This window comes from Euprymna scolopes, chromosome 4, assembly GCF_053919585.1.
Source record: "Euprymna scolopes isolate OS-2025 chromosome 4, ASM5391958v1, whole genome shotgun sequence".
NCBI classification, from domain to species: domain Eukaryota; kingdom Metazoa; phylum Mollusca; class Cephalopoda; order Sepiida; family Sepiolidae; genus Euprymna; species Euprymna scolopes.
Genome location: NC_136485.1, coordinates 86,291,474 through 86,313,191, shown reverse-complemented (window position 1 = coordinate 86,313,191; position 21,718 = coordinate 86,291,474). Strand labels below are relative to the sequence as shown.

The window sequence follows — 21,718 nt, the reverse complement described above, 5'->3', positions numbered from 1 at the left end:
CTCTATTTTAACACTTTGATATCATGTACCTTCAATACGTTTCCAGCCTTTTTTTCGTTTGAGCACTTTTATTGATAAGTACACACATGAAATTCTAGTCCCATCACAGTAATCTCTGGCTGCTTGTTGTACTGTTCCACCAACTTTTAGAAAGCTTTATAGAAGTCCTCTTCTATGAGTATGTCAATGACCCTCGTCATAGCCTCTTTCATCTTCTCAATTGTCTCCTAATGACAGCCTCTAAGGTTATTTTTGAACTTAGGCAATAACAAGAAGTCACAGGGTACAAGGTCTGGACTATAAGGAAGGCTGTGACAACGATGGAGTTATGGACTGGTGCATTAAGAGTGCTGGCCTCGTCTGACAGAATCTCTTCCTGAACTCCTTTAAAACCTCAATATAGCATTTATTGTTGACTGTTTGTTCAGTAGGAATCTAATGCATGTGGATCATGCATATGCTGTCAAAAAAAAGGACCATCATAAGTTTCTGGGTGGATTTGCTTTGTCTGGCCTTCTGCGGTCTGGGAGAGCCAGCATGCTTCCACTGAGAACTCTGTCTCTTGGCCTCTGTCATAGCAGTAGATCCAGCTTTCATCACAGGTCAGCAGAGCATCAAGAACTGTGAGATCTGAATTGATGAGCTCAACCATTACCCTGCTGTCATAATGTCTTTCTTTCTAATCTTCTCTGAGCACCTTTGAGACAAACTTTGTGTAAATCTTCCGCATCATCAGTTCCTCATGAATAATCATGTATACAATTCGCATACTAACATCAAACTGTTCACTTATTGTCGCTATAGACACAACCGTCCTTATCCATGATATCCTTTATTTGGCCAATCAATTCTGGTGTTCTCCTCACTTCCTTACTCCTCCCACACCTCTCATCATTCCTTACAGACTCTCTGCCTTCCTTGAATCTCAAAAGCCCTTGCTCAATTCATGCAAGATGTTTCAAAAGCAGTCAGAAGCATTCTATACGAAGCTGCGGCATTTTTTCCAAGTTTAAAACAGAATTTTATTGCATATTTTTCTAAAATGTCCTCACGTCCAGATTGCAATTTTTGTGACAATCAGGCTTTAAAAGAGCATATTCAAATTCTTGTTCTGTTGGTTTGAACCTCAAACCATAAAAATTTGTCAGTCATTTAAAAAATCTATGACAATTTTAAATGCCTGTACAAAAAGTCTGGAAACTTATTGAACACACTGCATATCTTTTTAGAATCTTTTTATAAAATCATGAAAAAAGTTTATATTCCATTTGAGAAACTAAAAGTAAAATTAGTTTACTATAATCAAAATCAAGGAAAATAAATGTTTTCTGATACCTGCAATTTGATTCTTGAATTTGTTTTGTTATTTTTGGACTCCTATTTATGAAAGATGTGTTTCATTATCTACAGGAGCAGTGGCATTTTGGAAGATTCTGAAACAGAAGCTGTATCCAACACAAAAAATAGCACTGATCCAGTTCTGTCTCCTGTGGAGACCCCAGCCTCACCTGATGATAATGGAAACTCAGCATTTTTACCAAAGCAATTTTATCATGTGGATCATCCTGAGAAACGACCATTATCAAGGTATATTTTGTCTCGTAAATTTTCTCATTTTATTTAGAACTCTTCATGCAGTAATTGCAATGCATATTTTTCTAACTTGTATTAAGTGTTTGTTTCACTATGGATTATTTTAAACTGAGCCTTAATTAGCCTTTCTACTTTCTCTTATTTTCATAACTCCTGAACAGCCATTTTACACATTTTTTGTTTCATGATCAAATAATTAAACAATCTTTGCTCTCTCTCGCAATATCTTGTTTACTTCACAACATTTCATTCTTATTTTTGTACAGTTCATTTTTGGATCAACGATTTGATTGCTCACGTTTAATTTCTAATGATCCGAGGTAATGTACAGAGATGCATGTTAGAGGGTTATTTATACTATGATGATGACTTCTATTGCTTGGAAAAATTCTACATATTTTATAAACTTTTAGATGAAATAGATATTTCTCAGCTTCTCCACTAAATTCTTGATGCAGCAATCACAAGTTGTTAGTTTCGCCTATAATAATTGAACCTTGCTACTCGTAAGTTTCTCTTTTTGCTAAAAGCAACAGAAATTTTTGCCTATAATTAAATTTTATGATTTTGGATTATTGTGATATTGAAACAAATTTGTCACATTAAATATAATAGCTTTGTTTTGTCAGTTTTTATGTTTGGTAAACCAAAAAATTGAGACTTAAGTTATTATTTGAGTTTCCATTACTAAAATAATATAAAAACTAGCAACTTGACTGGTAAGTTTTTATTGGGGAAATAGTGAACACTTTTCTTATTGCTGAGAAATGTTTCTTTTCTTATCAAATTCATCTAAAAGTTTAGAATTGTGACTTTCTCTTTTTCCAACAACCCCACGATTATTTTTTTAATTATTTGTTAAAATGTTTTCCTCTAATTTTTGTCTTTTTGAATTATTTTGTTCCTGCAGCTCATTGTTCTGCTGCAATGTTTCTTTCTTGGCATTTTTGTGTCGAAATTTAACAAAACAAGTAAAAAATACTTTACACCATAACAAAATTTTTTCCCATTCTCAAAAACTTGGAATTGCTGCCTTTGTGAAAACTTTAGCAGCTGTTTACTTTTTTTTTTTTTTTTATATATAATATTGTGACAAATAGCATAACTGTGAGAATTCTATTTTGTGATTGTAACTCGTTTTTCATAATTAAACATTTTAGATATAAGCATTATTCTTTAATATTTATGTTAAGAAAACTCAAGGTTTTTGTGAATTGTTGGTGTTTGCTCTATTGAAAGCATCAATTAGAATGACTTAATTTTTTTGAAGCTGTGGTCTTCAATAACACATCCTAAACGTAGCCATCAATTTCAGGTGAGGCATACTGTCACCTGTTCAAAAATTTTAATGAAATAGCCCGAAACACATTTAAATTTGCCGATGTTTGGTAAAATATAACTTCTGAATTGTTAACATTTAGGGTTTGTCACAAAATAATTCACTCTTGATAACCTAACCCTTGTCCTTGTTGATTTCACTCACCTTATGAAGCTTTTGTTTCACCTTTGATGTATTTGCGCCATGATTAAAGTTCTTCCTCTGGTACTTGTGCATTATATGTAAATATCTAAAAAAAAAAAAAAAAAAAAAAAAAATCAAAATAATGGATTTTAAGTAAAAAAAACTCTAGTACATACTTGCGTGTCATGTTGAAATTAGTAAAAATTTCAGTGTAGATCTAAAAAGTATTTGTTTTACAATTAACTTATCAGTTCACCATGTTCTAATTTAAAATAACAAAAAGATAACAAAACAAGGGAGATAAGTCAGTTTGCATACATAGTAGACTAAACCGCTAGAACTGCATTGTATGACATATCTTATTTTTTTTTTGTAATTATTTTTCTACATGATCATTTGTTGGAATTTTTGCAAATTCTGATATGACACATAATTATCTACTAGTATTTTTTTTTCTTAAAATGCATAGTTTAGATATCCATTTATAGTGCACAAGCACACTTTCTCCTCCTAAATTGTCTTTTAAATACATCTAAATTTCAAGCATTCATACGCATTGCTTTTTAAAAATTATCATCTCTTTTTTTTTTTTTTCTTCATAAACCCTCCACCCCATCTTTTCCATGACTGACTTTGTGCAAAAATCATGTCAACAGTTGTTCCTTTTTAATATAGTTTAGGTTTGAAAGATTATGCTATAGTGATTTAATTTTTTTTATATATGAACTCAGTTTGAACTTGAAGCTTTAAAACAAATGCTTTCTTATAGAGCTTGAGGTTTAAAAACCTCTTTACCTAACACTTTGCGCTTTGATATAGTGGCTGATAATTTGCCTGGCACTAAGGAATGTTTCTGTATGGATCTTTCCTTTCATCTTATTCTTTGATTCTTTTTAACCAATATTTCGTAAAAGTTGGAAGCCTTCTTCACTTGTTTTAAAAGTCTTAACCATTTCATCTTTTTTTTTTATACATTCCATCTTTTTCCCATTAATAGTTTCAAGATCTGATTTTTCTAAAGATTTTTCATAAATTTTTATTCAGTTAATTCTAAATTTACGTTTTTTTAAATTAAAAATGTTATTAAAGTAAAATACAAATAAATTAAAAAATAAGATTAAAAGAAATATGTGAATTATATAAAATATTTAGTTTTCATTAATGAAAATCTATATTTTTTTAAGATATTCAAAAATATTTGTCTTTTATCCACCAAATATTTTCTGCAATTTATGTTACTTGCATTGTCTTAAATATTTTTGTGCATTATTTATAATTTATAAACTTTCAACAAAGACTTTTAAAATCTTGCATGCTGCTATGGCTTATTACTCTTGATTAAAATTTTTGGCCAGTATATTTTTTAATGTATATGTATTTTTATATATATTAAAGTTAAAGCAAGAATATTAATGATTTAAAAAAAATATATTCATTTCTATAAATATACTTTATCTTTAATGATGCTGTGAACGGCTTTATTATTTTAGTTTGAAATAATAAAAAAATCATCTTAAAAACAATGATATAGCAAACAGAACTATGCAATGACTGAAAGTGCTTCAGATAGAGCAAAAAATATCTCCAGAGCCATACTCCATCAATTGAAATCAGAAACACTAAAGCTAATTTGTAGTTGAGAAACTAAAAAACAGATTTGCATTGATATATTTTATATATATCTTACATTATATAATATTTTGATGCTGATGTTTTTGATTTAATGAGTATCTGAACACGAATATACGGTATGATGGTAATATGAATGTGTTCCTAGGAGATTTAGTGAACTCTAATGAAACTAAATCACATATTATTTAATAAATTTTATTGTTTTTAAAGCCTCAGACTAATTTTTTATCAGCATTCTGAATAGCAATTTTTAATTGTCTCAGATAGCAATTTTTAATTGTCTCAAATTCTGAATAGCAATTTTGTATTGTCTCAAATTAAAAATTGACAAAACAAAAGTTTGATGATATACAGTAGATTCAAACTCAAATTTGGCGTTCTATCATTCAAATAAATTTAATCAAAGCAAAAATGGTTGCACTAATAAAGATGTCATTTTTTTTTTCTAATGTCTGTAAACATTGAACAAAATTTGAAAAATAAAAACAAAATATAAGCTGTTCTTTCCTTTTTCTACTCCCAATCTTTCTGTAATTCTAAAACCTTAAATTAAGTTTTCAGTTTTTAAGATGAAATAGAACTAGTAGAAAACAAACAAAAAAAGTACATTTGACCCTTTCATTTCTCACCAGAAATCAGTTCCTCCCTATTTTCTCTTTCCTTTCTCCTGTCATTTAACTTATTCACTTGTAATACCATTTTTAATGTGAAGAGATATTTTTCTTCATCTTCATATCTGATAAACTATATAATATACCAGTGCAAGGTATGAACTGAATAAAGCCTATTCTCTTTTTTCCCATGAAGATTTTCTAGCAATTTTTATATCATTTATATATTATAATATATATTATATACATTAAAGTTCACCTTGATAACTGTTAATAACTATTTTTTAAAATTGTATCCCATTTATATTGCTTGAGAAATCATTTCACTAATATTTCCTTTTATCTTTTAACACAATCCAGAAAAAAAACTTATAAACTGTTATTTTATATCCACAACTTTTTTGACTATCGTACAAAGAATGATCTATGTTGCTGAAAACATATTTTTGTTTCTTTTTTTAATGATATTCATGCTTTTGTTGTTTTGAATTTTCTTAATCCTCTCTTTTTTAAATGCATAAAATGTTTCTTAATAAAGACTAATATTAATTACACTTAATTATTGAAATTTTAAATTTATACAGCTGCATCAAAATTAATCGAAATTCTATCATGCACATTCAATTTGATGTTTTTCTCTGCTTAATTCATATCTAAGTTACCAACGTACAGCCAAAGAACTTTTAAAGTATTTGTAAACCACATCCATATTATTATTTACTTACTATGAGTTGGCATACAAATCATTACCAGTGATTTATTACTAGCAATGGCAAACTTCTTAGAATATTAATGATTTAAAAATCAGATTTAGAACACTTTCCATCTCTTTGGATAATCATTGCAAATCATTTTGCATTGTCGCAACAGCCGTTTACCATTGATTTTGTGCTGATAATGACTATTGGCCTTTTCTGTTATATGAAGTGCCTATAAGTCTCCCCACTACTCCATATCTTCACTCTTCTAATAGCAATATAGCGTTTGTCTTTCTGTCTTTCTTGACACTTAACTGTACATTGTAATGAATTTATTGTTAAATTGTGATCACTACACTGGTTTATTTTGAAAATATTTTCTAGTCATTTTCAAATATAGTTTATAAGCAATACATTTTTGTTTCAAAGAAATTACTAAGTCCTTAATTCTTCACCTGACTGACTGCAATCGGTCAACTATATGTATATATGAGCGAATATACATGAATAATACTATTAAGTGATAATAAGCATTTGCCAATAATTATAAAGACAAGTTTTGTCTTTGCCCTTTTGGTCTTTTCGCTAAGAGCAAAGTAGTATCTGTTTAGTTACTACACTTCATCTTTTCTATCCTTGATCAGTGAATGAAAAATCTGAGGCAATTAAAATTTTTTTCCCAATCTCAAGTGCCGCTTTTGAGGATCTTTCTTCACATTAAAAACCAACATTATGCTTCTATATCGTTGTGGGGGAGGCAAGTAAATAGTGGTTAGTTTAGTTCTCATTAAAATTGATTAAATCAGTTACATATGTTCTAATTTCTTCCAAATACTATAATTCTTCATTGTTTTATAGACATTATTTTATAAAAAGTATTTGTATATTATTACAATGTTTCTTGCATCATGTTCATCCCAATCCCAATTTTGTGATTACTTCACATATGAAAAATTATATTAAATTAAAAACTTTAAATATATGGCCTGAAAGTATTGTAGATAGATTAGTATACAAATTTTATTTCATATAAATGTATATATATATTAACTGATACTCATAAGAAGTAATGATTCTGCTTTATACTCATGTCCCAGCCCTAAAATTCATATAACCTTTTTAATTTTAGAAATTAAAAAATAAGATATTTTGGGATGTATGACGTGAACAGTACAAAATGCACAGTGTTTTATTTAAAGTCTGCTAAATTGTAAAAAAAATAATAACCCTTTAAAATTAGTTTGCTTGTATGATTATAATAGCAGCTAACAACATGTAGTGCCACAAAAGAAACTCCCTTTACATCTCTTTCTGTATGTCCCACTTGGAAGACCTTTTTTATGGTTCTGTTTTATATTGAGCAACAGTAGACACGTGTACTCATGATAAAAAAAAAAAAAAAAAAAAAAAAAAAATTACACACAAAATACTATCATACAAAGGCGTGAGAACAAAGCAACAAACTATTTAAAACTAAATAATCCAAAGAAATTAAGTTTAATATTTTAATTAAAGTACTATTCTCATTAGGATTGTTGGATGTTATTATTCTCAGAGTTTCAAACAATGTCACCTCAAATCTTCTTCAGATGTATCTTGTCACACTCGAAAATCTATATGGAATATCAAATGGAACCCTTTAGTTAAACCATGGGGTTAGCTTATTCTTCTTCTATCAGCAATGAGAGTAGAAACCTTAAGTAATTCCATATAAATTACCAAGTTTGACAAGTTTGTAATTGCATATAAATTATCAAGTTTGACATCTGAAGATTAGAGGTCACATTGACTGAAATGTTATGAAAATAACATTAAGATTAGAACAGTAGTTCAAATTATCAATCCTCATCTAAAAAAAAAAAAAAAAAATTGAACCATAATATCGATTCATGTATATCAGCGTTCAGTGAATCCACAAAACTTCAGAATAAAAACTGTTGCTTGTTTTTTTTTTTCTTCCATTGAATATTATTAAAATATTTGCTTATTTAAATGACCCAACCTTTTCTTTCTCCTGTAAAAAGGGTTCAAGAAATGGCAAGAGCATTCCAAAGAAAATCTGAATCTTCCATCCATGATTACAATGTAAGTAAAATAAACTTATTTAAATTTTTTTAATACAGTTTATTTCACTTGTATATTTATATTTTAGAAGTTGCAAATGTCCCGTGACAAGGAAAATTGATTATTGTTGCATAATATTTGATATATAACTGGCGGATGAGCAAACATCCAAGTCAATTCGTAGAAATAGTTTTGACTTGTATTATTGCTGTCATAAAAAGACTCACCTTTGCCTCAAATGCAGAACTTGGATGTGAAAGCAAATGTATGCTAAAACGAGTGTTTTTGCATATCGACCTTGTGTGACCAGCATGTTTTCTATCTGTAAATGAGCCTAATAGAAGTTGCGACATGCACCTGAACAGCTAAGATTATTGAGCGATAGAAACCTTTATTGAAAATGGTGTTGTTGGACGTTTCTGTGGTGAGCACATTGTTCCTAAGTTTAGTGTTGTTGAAGGAAAGTTATGTGATAAAGATCTAGTGACAAACATGCTGTTGCATTAAGTACAGTGTCTGCTGAGAAGTTAAAGTAGCGAACATGTTGGTTCCATCTACAGAGACTGTCTTCCCCTCTTTGTTTTTTCTTCAGTAACAATGTTCTGAATAATGTTACCCTGTGATTTCAACTACCTTTTTGCCAGATGACAAAATGAATTTAGACATTGGCTCATTCCTTCAGTTGGTTAACAGAGAAACAAGCTGTTATATAATTAAAATGTATTATGTTTTCACGTCGCCACAATTTGCTAATTTTCAAAAAACATTTTTATAGATTTTAACCATTGTTTAAATGTTTGTCTTTCTATTTTTAAAATGCAAACTTTCTATAAAAATTATTTATATAAAATCTTTAAAATGGATTTATTTTTGCAAGGTAGATCTGAATAAAGTGGAAACCCCATTGAATGTGGTTGATACACTTCTAAAAGTATATGTAGCATGACTGTTTTAATTTTTTCTTTTTTCTTTAGCATATAATCATGTTCTAAATTTATAATAGTGATTGAAATACAATATATGCTAAAGTGTGCATTATAAATAACGACCCCCTCCCCATGGTTTTACTTTGTATACTAATAGTCCCAGTGGTTTGATGGGAAACAAAGAGTTGCCAAGTCTCATTCAGCTGATATACCTCGGAATAATGCAAAGTTGAAACAGAAGCAAGGGCCTTCTTCAAGAGGAAGTGTTGACACTAATGATGCAAAAAGAGAAGAAGGCCGATGTGAACTTGACGAGAATGAAAAACCGACGAAAGCCAAACCAAAGGCTCCACTTGCTCGACAAGAATCTCTGTCTGATTTGGTAAGAGTGCCACCTGCTGCTCCTGCTGCTGCTCTTAAGATTCCCTCATTCTGCTGTTGCATTTGTGTTCTTTGTTTCATACCTTTTTACTGCATTCTTCTTTTTTTTTTTTCAATGCTACAACCACTATGACCCTTTAGGTTGCCCATCCCCATGTTTATGCCAATTCTGCTATGTGTTACATTATAATAGACATTATCACATTCTTAGTTCTTCTTTTTTTACACTTTTTTTTATTGGCTTTAATTTTGAAAATTGCACTTCATTGGCTAAACAAGTTTTTAATTAGTGCATTTTTTTTTTCACGTTTCATTTTTGTTAAGTTATTGTCTATATTTTTTAAACTGGACTGAAGAAACTTTAAGGTAAATTGTATACGAAAGTTACAGAAATATATACACATTACATATATGAAATGGAAGGTACAACTGAATTATGTTTTTTATAGTTAATTTAGTAATTAATGTATTCAGGAAAGTGAGTTCTCTATTTTTTCACAATATTTTTATTCAGAAAAAGTGAATTTCTAACTTAAGAGCCTCATGGATTTGAGCCCACCATTTTTTAGTTGAAGTTCACTTTATTTTTTAAATAAAAAGCTGATTTTTACCAATCGCTAGAGTCTTACTTTAATTTATTTATTGTTTTGCTGGATTTTATTTCCATTTCTTTTTCTTCTCTCTTACTTTATCTTTTCCTGTTCTTTCTCTCTTCATCTCCCTCCATTTTGCTTTGTCTTGCCTTCCTTTTCCCCTCTTGTGACAGTTCTCTTTGAAAACTGGAAATGTTAATTTTAACATGAAGACCGAGTCTTTGATTCTTGATGAGGTAGGGGAGTTAGGTGACTTTTGTTTCATCCAAGAATTACTTCAGTGTCTTTTTCTTAATTTTGATTTTCTTAAAACTGATCGCGTTGTTTAGGAAAAAAAGGTTTTTTGAGCTGCCCTCTTTGTACACACATGGGTCCTATGCCTGCATGTTACGAAATTCATCTGGATTGTTTTTTCTTCTTTTGCTATTGTATACTCGCATCCCTTTGTATTGGATCCAAGTGTTCAATACTATGAAGAGAAAATCAGTTACCATAATAGATCCATAAGTATATTATTTAAATGGTTAACAAATTCAAGCAAACAATTAGAATTCAATTGGTTATTCTTATTCAAAATGGTGCTCAACGTTTTTCAAGAAACACTTATAATAGAAAAATGTGCATAATAATTGTTATATATAGTAGCAGCACTACTCAGCGTTGCTTTTGTGAAGAGATTTTATAAGAATTTAAAACATTGTGGAATATATTTTGGTATAAAATTATTTCAGTAACTTTTTTCTCCAAATTAAATTTTTACTTTAGTTACTTTTATAATTTATTGTAGTTCTATTAAGGATGAGTGGTTTTAGTTTTCAGCCCATTTTATTTTTTGAAAATCTGACAAAAATACCACCAATTGTAAATAAATGTTAATTTTTTTATCAAATGATTTTTTGTAGCGACCAAGAACATTTCTTCTAAAAAAAAAAAAAAAAATGTAATCCACCAAAGGATTCTTTTTCCTGATTTACTGATAACAAAGTATTGCCTTTTTAGCTAAGTTTGTAGAAAGCAAAAGAGCATTTTTTTTTAAAAAAAACTAAATAACTGTTTTGTGGTGATGTTGGTTTCAGATAATATAAGTGATCTGATGGAGTGTAGGATATTGCGAAATACGATTCCCAATGCTGATCATCCAGATTCTTTGACAAGAGCAAGTTTTGTAGCTTTTTAGATAATACCATTTTATCTTTCCACGGTCCATTATCACATGGTGGGTAGTGTTGTGGTTCCAATGGCATTCATCCTGGTCAAGTTCAGCCGGCTTCTTAATTGATTTGCACCACATTCTGAACAATATCATGTGATCTTGAGAATTGTTGTTTGTGAATCTGAGAGCTTAGTCATGTCTTCCCTCAGATTTTAAAATGAATATTACTTGTTACAATGGATTCATTTGGAAGATAAACTATCATTAATAGAATTATTTTTGTCAGAAAGTATATAATTTGGAAGATGAGTAATTGAAAAAATTATGAAAATATTTAATTATCTCGTATATATGCAGATGACGAACAAAGAAAAACTGGTATGTTCATCTACTATGAGGATATAAACCTTGAGATAAGGAACTTTAAAATCAATACTCAAGCACTACAAAGGCTCACTTGGCAAAAAGTTCGATTTTTCTATCAGAACAGGAAAATCAGATCATATGGTATCACTGAACGAATACTTAACATAATTAAATCCTTCTTAAATAAGAAAAGAATCCAGGTTGTCTTCGACTGTCGTACATCCAAGCAATATGATAAAAATGCGGTTGTACCCCAGGGGTCAATCCTTGGACCTTTATTATTCCTAATCTTCATAAATGACCTCACTGATAAAATTGTCTCTGAGATGGGTGTATTTGCTGATGACACCACACTCTATAACAGACACTAGGGGAGAACAAATGAACACATATCTAAGGCAATGGCAGAAACACTAGAGAAAGACCTCCAATGGAATGAGGACAAAAATGGATGGTCACATTCAATACTGATAAGACTAACCTTGTTTCCCTCGATAATTACAAGAAACCTTTTCAACCATTAATAGCTAAAGATACTTTACCTGAAATTACTTCTTTCAAACTCATTTCACAGGGAACATGTTGGAACAGATATAACGAGAGCATTGCCAAGGCTGCTGCAAAGAAGGTGGGCTCTATTGTCCTAGAAAGTTACTTTTTAAAGAGGGTCTTTGGAGGAAGAGGAGGCTTGTCACTCAGACGTTTGGTTAGTGGTAAGACTTGGGGCAATTACGTATGAACACCCTGAAAACATGGCAAAAAGAAAAAACAAAAACAATTTTTTTAGAGTGAGGGATTAGTTTCACATAAAGTTAATGTAAAATAATCCATTTCCAAGCCATTCTAGAGTTTTAGGGCAGTTCATTTTGCTATTTTTTTTTATTGTGGAGTCTGTATTTTTTTTTCTTCAGACTATTATGTTGCTTGGATTTAAGATTAATAATACGACAGTTTCAAGAGAGACACTGTTAGGAGGTGGGCTTGTCACTTGGACCTAGTTTTATTAGTAGCATATATATATATACACACATACATGCACACTAACTTTGCAAATTGAAAAAATATCAAAAGAATTTTGAGTACTAAGAGGCAAGAATGACTGGGAAATGGAGGATCATTTAAATTCTAAATTATTTTTGTTGTAAAGTTTTCTTTTTTTCCACTGAGTTTTTAGGATATGCTCACATAATCGCCTAAAAAAAGAACAGAATTTTATTTATTAATTTTTTTCTTTTTAATTGGCAGCTATAAAGTCATTTATGACTACTATTAAAGTTTAAAAGATAGGTATATTAGAAAATCAATATTTCGTGAAGCAGATTTTATAAAAGAATCGCAGACTATATTAATTTTAAACAATTTTTTTTTTTTTCCAAAATATAGTTTATAAAACTCATTGCTTTAAATTAAACGGTTGACAATGACTGCTACTACTTCAACTGCTGATTAGCTTATGGTTATTAGCGCTACTAGTAAAATTGTTTACTTTTACTGAAAACTGGTTAAAACCTTTGGTGTAAGCCTAATTAAAACATGCTGGTACCAAAAGAGAAATCAACATAGAATTATCATTTTAACACATAAAAATAATAAAAACATTATTTTACTTATTAATATTAATTTATGAAAAATATTAAGAAGAAAATGTTGGAGACATGTCATGTTGAAGTTTTATTTTTAATACAAAATAAACTCCAAATAGACCAATTTATTTTTGTGTCTCAATAAGTGAGCTTTGTTTTTTCTGATTGTTTTCCAAATTTCATCTCGGAATTCTTCATAAAGGAGTGGTATGGAGCTTTTAAACACTGTAAAAATAAAAAAAAATAAAAAAATTTGGTGCAAAATGGCAGCTTCAGAGTGTTAAAATTTTTATCATTACTTTCCTAAAACTCTTCAAATATATGAAGATTATTATTTATTAAATCATGTGAAAGGATATTCATTTCCAAACGAAATGGTGGTATTTTGAGGACTTAAAAGGTTTTGGTTTTTAAAATATGACTATTTTGATAGAACTACCTGGAAATCTTGAACTATTTCAAATGTTTTATTGTCGATGAGCATTACTAGTTTTTTATGTGAAAAATTTTAGTTTCAGTTCAGAACAAGATCAATATGGAGAACATACTTGGCCTTTACTAGTGTTAAGAATCTGGTCATGTTGACTTTTCTTCACAATAATTTTGTCAATATATCTTCTAGTGTTCTTGAGGAAGTTTGTTCATTTCTTATTAAAAGATGCCTACCATTTTCTAACACTAAATGATGTGTATTGCAATAGTTTTCGGTTAGCTTCAAAAACTGTACATCTCTTTTCATTTTGTCAAATGGGAATCTCAAATGAAAAATTGAATAATAGATTAGTTTGCTTGAAGCATGATTTAATATGTATATAAAAAAATTAATTATGCTTTTACCAAAAGTTTTAACCCATTTTCAGTGAAAGTAAACAGTTTTAATAGTAGTGCTAATCTTGAAAAATTGAATGTTGTTTTATTCATACATTGATTAGACATTTAATCAGATCGTTCATTTTCTCTTTTCAATCCTTTGTCCAAAATATAAAAACCTGACATAAGAAATATATCTTACACATTTTTAAATATTAATTTTCTCACAAATGTTTTTCACAAACTACACTCAGCTTATTTTCGCCATATCAACTTCACTAATGAATTTGTTTGGGTTTTATTGTTCTTTTAAGTGGTATTTTTTGCTATTGATCTTCTGAAGTCATTTCTTTATTTAAGGCAAGATTTTTATAGTCCATATGCCCTTTCTCATGATACCAGTGCTTTTTATTGAGACACCATTTCTGGGTGATTGTGTACCAAGGCTAAAAAGTGCTTCACTTCCATTTGTGTTTTTAATTTTTTCCATAAAAAGAAAATAGAATTATTTATTGATTCTGTGCTCTGCAAGTCACTATGGAATCTAATTTTACGGAAATATACCAAGGAGAAATTGAATTCCATTAAGACAAGGATGCACAACCAAAATACTAGCATGAAGTTCAGCAAGTTACTGCTAGTTGCAAAATTAGTACTCCAAAACTAATATTTATTAGCATGAAATGGTGATCAAGCCTTTCATTTCCTCTGTACAATTTACCCTCAACCACTGACTTCTATCATTTAAAAGTTACATGTTAGACATTTTTTTTTTGCAAATGAATGGCTTACAATATGAAATTTTTAGATGATAATTTTTAGTATTGTCTCTCCTCCTTGTTTGCTTGATGACACGTCAGCTGTGAAAATTCATTGCAATTACCTTAACCTCCCTCCCGTCCCCACCTGCTTCCATGATTAGCATCTTATTGCATTCCTTCTTGCATGATAATTTGGATAAACATTACAATGTATTGTAAGCATGAATTTTTGTGGAGTACAACTGTAAAATAGGTAGGTATTCACTGCAACTTCTCATTGACTTGTAATATTGTTATACAATTAAAAAAAAGTAGTCTGGTTTTTAATGCACTTGATGTTTATCTATATAGATTGGTGCTTTCATCTAGGTATGACTTGTAATTATGTTTAGATTAATAAAAAATGTTTTGTCACGTTCACTGTGTGGATGTGTGTCAGATTTATTGTTTATGGCAACATAAATTTTCTTCTGTCACCATTTTGGTTTCAGATTACATTCATAGCCTTAAGAATCTTTCACTTTGTAAAGTGCTGTTATTCTTATAGGGAAACATTGAAATCCATTTTGAAATATTCATCATTGGTAATGCTGAGAAAAAGTTTTAATTTTGACAAATTTGTGATTTGCATGAATTCTGATTTTTTTTTAATAACTGTAAATCATCTTTTCTATTTAATGTATTTTCAATTTTTTTTTTTATGGAAAGATGATATTGAACTTTCTTGCTCAGTTTTCTTGTATTCAATATAAATGTCATAAAAAATAAGTTTTGAAACAGTGAATGTGATTATAAAATTTCATATACTGAAAAAAAAAAAAAAAGGTTATGATCCACTCAGAAAAGGAGTTGCCATATTGTTTTCATATGTTGTTGAAATTTATTTTATTCCTGTATCTGTGAATATGTTAATATAAATGTTGTTATCCCTCTGATATGCAATGTGTTTTTAGAATCCACTTTAATCAACCTCTGTCAATCATTCAACACTATTAGTATGATCTGCTCTAGTATTGTAAATCAAAAGAAGTTCAGATTGAGAATTATATAAACATTTCAGTTGCATCTTATTTAGATTTGTGTGGGGGATGCTTTTTAGACTTTTTTTTTTTTTAAACAAATTATCGTTTCCAAATAGGATTTTGAATGATTTAATTATGATTTTTTTAATTCATAAAGTTATTAATCAAACCAGATTATTATAATGCTATAACAAATGTTAATTCCTGCATTTATAAAATTATTGGATTCAATAGCTTCAAAAATTGTAAATATACAAGCTGAGAATTTCAAAACCAGAAATGACTTCCTATTCCTTACTTTTTAAATGTTTCAAAATTCCTTTAAAATTTTGAAGGGTCCTAAAGTAATTGTTTTTTTCACTATTACCAAAAAATTAAAATGTCCGATTTGTTTATGATTAAAAAAAACATTCACCATAGAACTTTCATTTTGTAATTAAGTATTATTTTATTCGAAATTTTGTCTGTTTATCACAATTTTCTTAAACATAAATACCTTGCAGAATTTGTCTCATTCTGAAATATCAAAGATCTTAACTACTTTTAGAAACAGAAAATGTTTCATTATTAGTAAATAATAAATTCCCAACAAATAAAGCAGATACCATGATTGGACATCAAAACCAAAACCTTAAGATCTTCAGTTTTTGGTCTACTAAATAATCTATTTGAACTTTTTTATAAATATAGCTTAAAACATTGCCATAACAAAATAATTTTTACTTTGGTGTAACATAAATGATGATTCTAGTGTCTTAAAATAGGATTTTAAAAAATTTCCTTTTTCATTTTAGATTTTAATAAATAATTTATTTACTACTAAATAAAGAATAACTGTGTAATTATAAAAGTCCCATATCTACGAGATAAATACATGCTAAGTTATCTTGCAATTTTATTTGTATAAAGATTATAAATTCAGTGTTTAGAGGTAGAATTTAAGTCTGGTTGACATTTGTTTTTATTAATAAAAATTCTGATTACGTTTTTGAATTTTGGAGATGACGATAATTTGTGTTACTTGTTCTTGTCTTGAAAATATTGATGAAAATAACACTGAAGATGGGAACAGTAGTTAGAATAATGTAAATAATACAAAAAACTCAGATATTCTTTGGACTATACATCTAAAAAAAGATTATTTTAATAAGAAAAAATAACGTTTCTGATTTTCTCTTACGTTATTTAATTAAATTTATGATGAAGGACAACTAGTTTTGATGACTGAAAAAATTATTGATTATTTTTCATTGACTTGTTGGTTTAAAAATTTTTTTTTCTGATCTTAAGTTTTTCTACTTTATTTAGCACTGACATTTTGATCAGTTTGCAATACTTCTCAATCTTGTTTCTTTCTCTTATGATACTGGAGCTATGTATGTTGTTAGTATGTAAAGTTATATCCCTCCCTTATTTTTCTTTGCAGTTATGACTACCATAATTTGTATATTTTCTCCTCTTGTTTGAATGTTAGTGAAACTTATTGCAGTTCTTATAACAGGATTTAGAGGATGATATTTCTAATATTTTTATTCATTCACTGCTATAAAATAAATAATATCGTTTTTTTTCGTTTTTTTTTTTTTAAATTAATTTTTTTTTTACTTATTTATTTTCTTTTCTATATATGTTTCTCGTTTCTAAAACTTTTTAAACCATGCAAAATTTTTGCTTATCTTGTTTCTTCTCTTTTATTTTAATAATTTTCATCATGGTTTGTCTAATTTTTATATATTTAGATATATTAGAATGGTTTAACTTTATTAACAAAGATCATATTTGATTGTATATTTGAGGTTTTATATTGGTGTACATTTTGTTAATGTTTATTTTTGTTGATTCTAACGCAGATAATGTAAAATGTTTCAAATATGTTTTCCTTAAAAAGTGTATAACTGTCATATAAAAAAAATTTTATGCTGTTTATGGAAAATCTACACTGAGTGAATAACAGAACATATCAAAAATAGTTTATATAGTATTCTGCTGTATAATAGCTAATATACTCATAATATTCAATTTTAGTTTCGAAAATTATTTATACTGTCTTTATTACACTGGCCAGCACTCAATTTGTTGCCTGCATTTTTTTCAGCTGATTTAGGATGAATTTGATGCTCTGAATCTGAAAATCACATTGGTTTAGCTCAATCAGGTCGAGTTTTTGAGCTATGACTACATGTTTTTTGTTTTTTTTCTTCACATTTATGCATGTGTGAAACATTTTAGAAGTTGGTGGGAGTAAAATGTCATGTTGAAAAATTGTTTTGATTGGAAATGATTATTTTAATGACAAGAAGTATTCAGGTCTGATATTTCTGGGGATTGTGTTGAAAAGGGATCAGTTTGAAATCTTCCAAAAATTGGTGCTCAGCATACACGAATGAAGACTGGCCTGTCCAGGGGGAATTAGTGCTTTGCAAAGAAAAGAACACCCTCAACGACCTTCTTGTGGACAGAGACAGAATACTCTTCCCATCAAAGCAACTGGCTCTGACGGCATTCCAATTATAGTGTTGAAAAAGCTTCAACCAGAACTTGCCCCTATACTTACAAAATTGTTTAAGTGTTGCCTTAAGCAGAAGTGCTTTCCAACACTCTGGAAAACCTCATCAGTATGCCCTGTATTTAAGAATTCAGGTGATAAGTCATCTCCCTCAGTGTGTCATGAGTAAGCTGCTGGAATCCATATTAAATAGAGTAGTCAACCACCTCAGTAAAAATAACCTTCTTAGTGACACGCAATATGGTTTCTGTTCTTCTAGATCTACAGCAGATGTGCTAACAGTTATATCTCATAGGATTAGTGAATCTCCTGACAAAGGCTTCCTTTCTAGGGCAATTGCTCGACATATCAAAGGCCTTCGATAAGGTATGGCATAATGGCCTACTTCACAAGATTTCCAGCTACGGTATAACTGGAAATGTTTTCTCAATTATTAAATCATTTCTCTCCGATAGGCTCATAAGAGTAGTGGTTGATGTGCTGTAATCAGAGCCTCACAGTATTAATGCTGGAGTCCCTCGGGTCCATACTGGGCCCAACTCTCTTCTTGATCTACATCAATAATCTCCCAAAACACATACTTAAATCATTCGTTGACATCTATGTTGATGATACGACCATCTATGACAACATATCAAAGGCCATAAATGAAAAGTTCACTCTGATTCTCTCTCCTCTGATCTTGATCGCGTGGTACAGTGGGGGAAGAGGTGGCTGGTTACTTTTAATGCATCTAAAACCAAGCACCTATGTTTACATCATCAACGCTCTAATCCCCATCTGGCATCAATTGAAATGAATGGCTCTTGTCTTGGGGAGGCTCGATGTTTTGATAAGCTTCTGGGTTTGACCTTTACTCCTGATCTTAAATGGAACACGTACATCAAGTCTGTTGTCAAGGTCGCTGGGAAAATGGTGGGATCCTTCTACCGCTCCAGAAGATATCTCACTTCTGATGCAATTCTCTATTTATATAAAAGCTAAGTACATCCAAGGATGGAGTACTGCTGCCACATCTGGACGGGAGCTGCTAAAAATAGCCTATCCTGCCTTGACAGAGTACAAAATAGACTTTGTGGTTTAGTGGGGGATGCCCTTTTCTCTTCTCTGCAACCTCTCTCTCACAGAAGAGACATTGTGAGCCTATCTTTGTTTTATCATTATTTCCATGGCAAGTGCTCGTCTGAGCTCCAATCTCAGGTCCCCCCCTCGCCAATTTTTCATGATAAACACTCGTCTAGCTGAAATCACTGTCAATAATTTTCCCCACTCTTTATCTGTGCCTAAATCAAAATGTAGATTCCCTGAACAAAGCTTCTTTCTTAGAAGTGCACGCCTGTGGAACTCTGTTCCGTCTGCCTGTTTCCCACCTGACTACAACTTGGATGTCTTCAAGTCCAACATAAAGAAATTCCTGATGAACCGCCCCCTTAAGTAAGACACTTTATCAAAACTCCAATACTAACGACTAATATGATACTATCCCATTGATTACTGTACACCCAATAAGCCTTATCCCCAAGTGGCTTCCAGGCCTTGGTAAGTAGTGACCTCCATGTAAAAAAAAAAAAAAAAATGATAAAAAAGAAATCATTGCACAGTGACTGATTGATTCACTTGTGGATGGTGACTGATTCACTTACTTGTGCCAGGCTTTTCCAGGATTAATCATGGAGAAGGTGAAAGCTCCATCTTCGATGGTCCTCAGATTTGGCAGCTCATCAAAGATCCAGAGTTAGAAAACTCAATGAAGGAAGTATAACTGGAAGCACAAAAGGTATTTGTTCTGGTAGTGAAGAACTTTCTTGGCAACAATAAGGCCAGAATCTACACAGAACTTGTCAATAACATGCTGACTGCTTTAAAAAACCTGGACTGCAACATAAGTATCAAGATGTACTACATATTTTCACATATGGACCGGTTTCCTGAGAAGCTAGGTTCAATGAGTGACAAGCAGAGAGAGAGAGATTCCATCAGGACCTGAAAGTGATGGAAATCAGGTATCAGGGTTACTGGGACATAGTCAGTGATTGACTACTGTTGGAATCTGAAGAGAAACCTTCCTACCACTGAGCATTCCAGGAGTTCAAAGAAACGAAGTTCAAGCCCTGAAGTTTAAACAATGGTGAAGCAACATGCAATTTATGTGTACGTAACTTTATTGATACACACCATTCAGTTTACAATAGTCGATGTTTCTGTCAGGTAATCAATATATTTTGTTGGCAAAACATTTTTTCTCTTAAAAACATATTTAGGATGATGTATGTTGATAAAATCTGCTGATAATGCCACAAAAATGTAATCGATTTTGTTAGAAAATCTGATTTTTTTAAAAATCAACTTTACACAAAATCTTGACCTGATGGAGAGAAACTGATGCCATTTTCTGATTCAGCAACACAAGAATATTCTAAATGAGTTGTAGAAATCTAGACATCATTCAAAAAGTAAAAAAATTGTTGCCATTGTTATATTAGAGGTTTATAAACATAAAAGGGTTTTCTTTCTTTAAATTCATGAGTTAAAATGATTTATTTTAATTGGCAATTCATTTAAAAAAATGTATATTTTTAAGATAAAAAATAGCTTTTGTTACAATTTGCTGAAAACAGAAGTTAAGTACTCGGTAAACAAGATGTTGCTGGAAAAGAAACTTATGAATAGTTTTAAGTAGTTCGTAAGGGGTTTCCTCATTTCAGTATGATAGTCAGATGAACATTGAACAGGGATTTAGTTTTTAAAATGTTATATATATTGAATATTCAATTAAATAAATTTGTTTTATTAATTTTCTATTTGAAGATTTCATGTTTTTGAATTTTTGAAATGAGGATTGGGTATTCATATTATTTGGATTATTCATATTATTTGGATCGGACTACTATTCTCATCTTGAGTGTGATTTTCACAATGTTCTGGTTGATGTAACCTCCAACCTTCTTCAGGTGTATCTCAATTGTAAAAAATGATATTCTCCTGAAGGTTCAATCCTCAGTGTGGGGGACTGAAAAATACAATTGCGAATTACTTATAACCTCTATCCAGTCATGGCTGACAGAACAAGAGCATGCTACCCCCATGAAGTAAAAGGGTTCTGCTTGAAATTCCATCCAAATTGCCACATTTGACAGAAACATTCTTGAGTTCGACAAGATACACCTGAAGAAGGTCGAGGGTTACATCAACCGAATCATTGTAAAAATTACATTGAAGATTTCGAATGAATGAAATTCCACTCAGAATTGATCTATAATTATAATGAATATTACAGAATTAAAATTGTCATAAATGAATTTGAAAGAAAACTGCTGCAGTACTGAAATAAGAGTATATACATCTCTGCCCAGAAGTTGGATTGCCTTTGTCTCTCGTGGGTTCTGACTTAAAAACTATACCTTCTCATTTTACCACAAACTAAGGCGAACTGATTGGATGACATTGATTGCGAGGACTAGATAAAGCAGTTTTGTACTGGTTATTATATATTTAACATTTGTTGAGATGTTATAATCAAAATAACATAAACCTTATCACACTCTTCAGTACTCAAG

General features: G+C 30.2%; 1 protein-coding gene across 33 annotated transcripts in view; it reads left to right on the top strand.

The window, feature by feature from the left end:
- LOC145268594 (unconventional myosin-IXb-like) overlaps window positions 1-21,718 on the top strand; it is a 349,537-nt gene that overhangs the window by 262,296 nt on the left and 65,523 nt on the right. For 16 of the 33 annotated variants that reach the window (XM_080124274.1, XM_080124194.1, XM_080124049.1 and 13 more), the window contains 4 exons: window positions 1,411-1,587; window positions 1,860-1,913; window positions 8,021-8,081; window positions 9,144-9,368. In XM_080124274.1, coding sequence (XP_079980400.1) covers window positions 1,411-1,587; window positions 1,860-1,913; window positions 8,021-8,081; window positions 9,144-9,368 — 517 coding nt within the window. The remainder of the gene's footprint in view (window positions 1-1,410; window positions 1,588-1,859; window positions 1,914-8,020; window positions 8,082-9,143; window positions 9,369-21,718) is intronic. The other 17 variants (XM_080124059.1, XM_080124094.1, XM_080124230.1 and 14 more) reach the window with 3 other exon arrangements.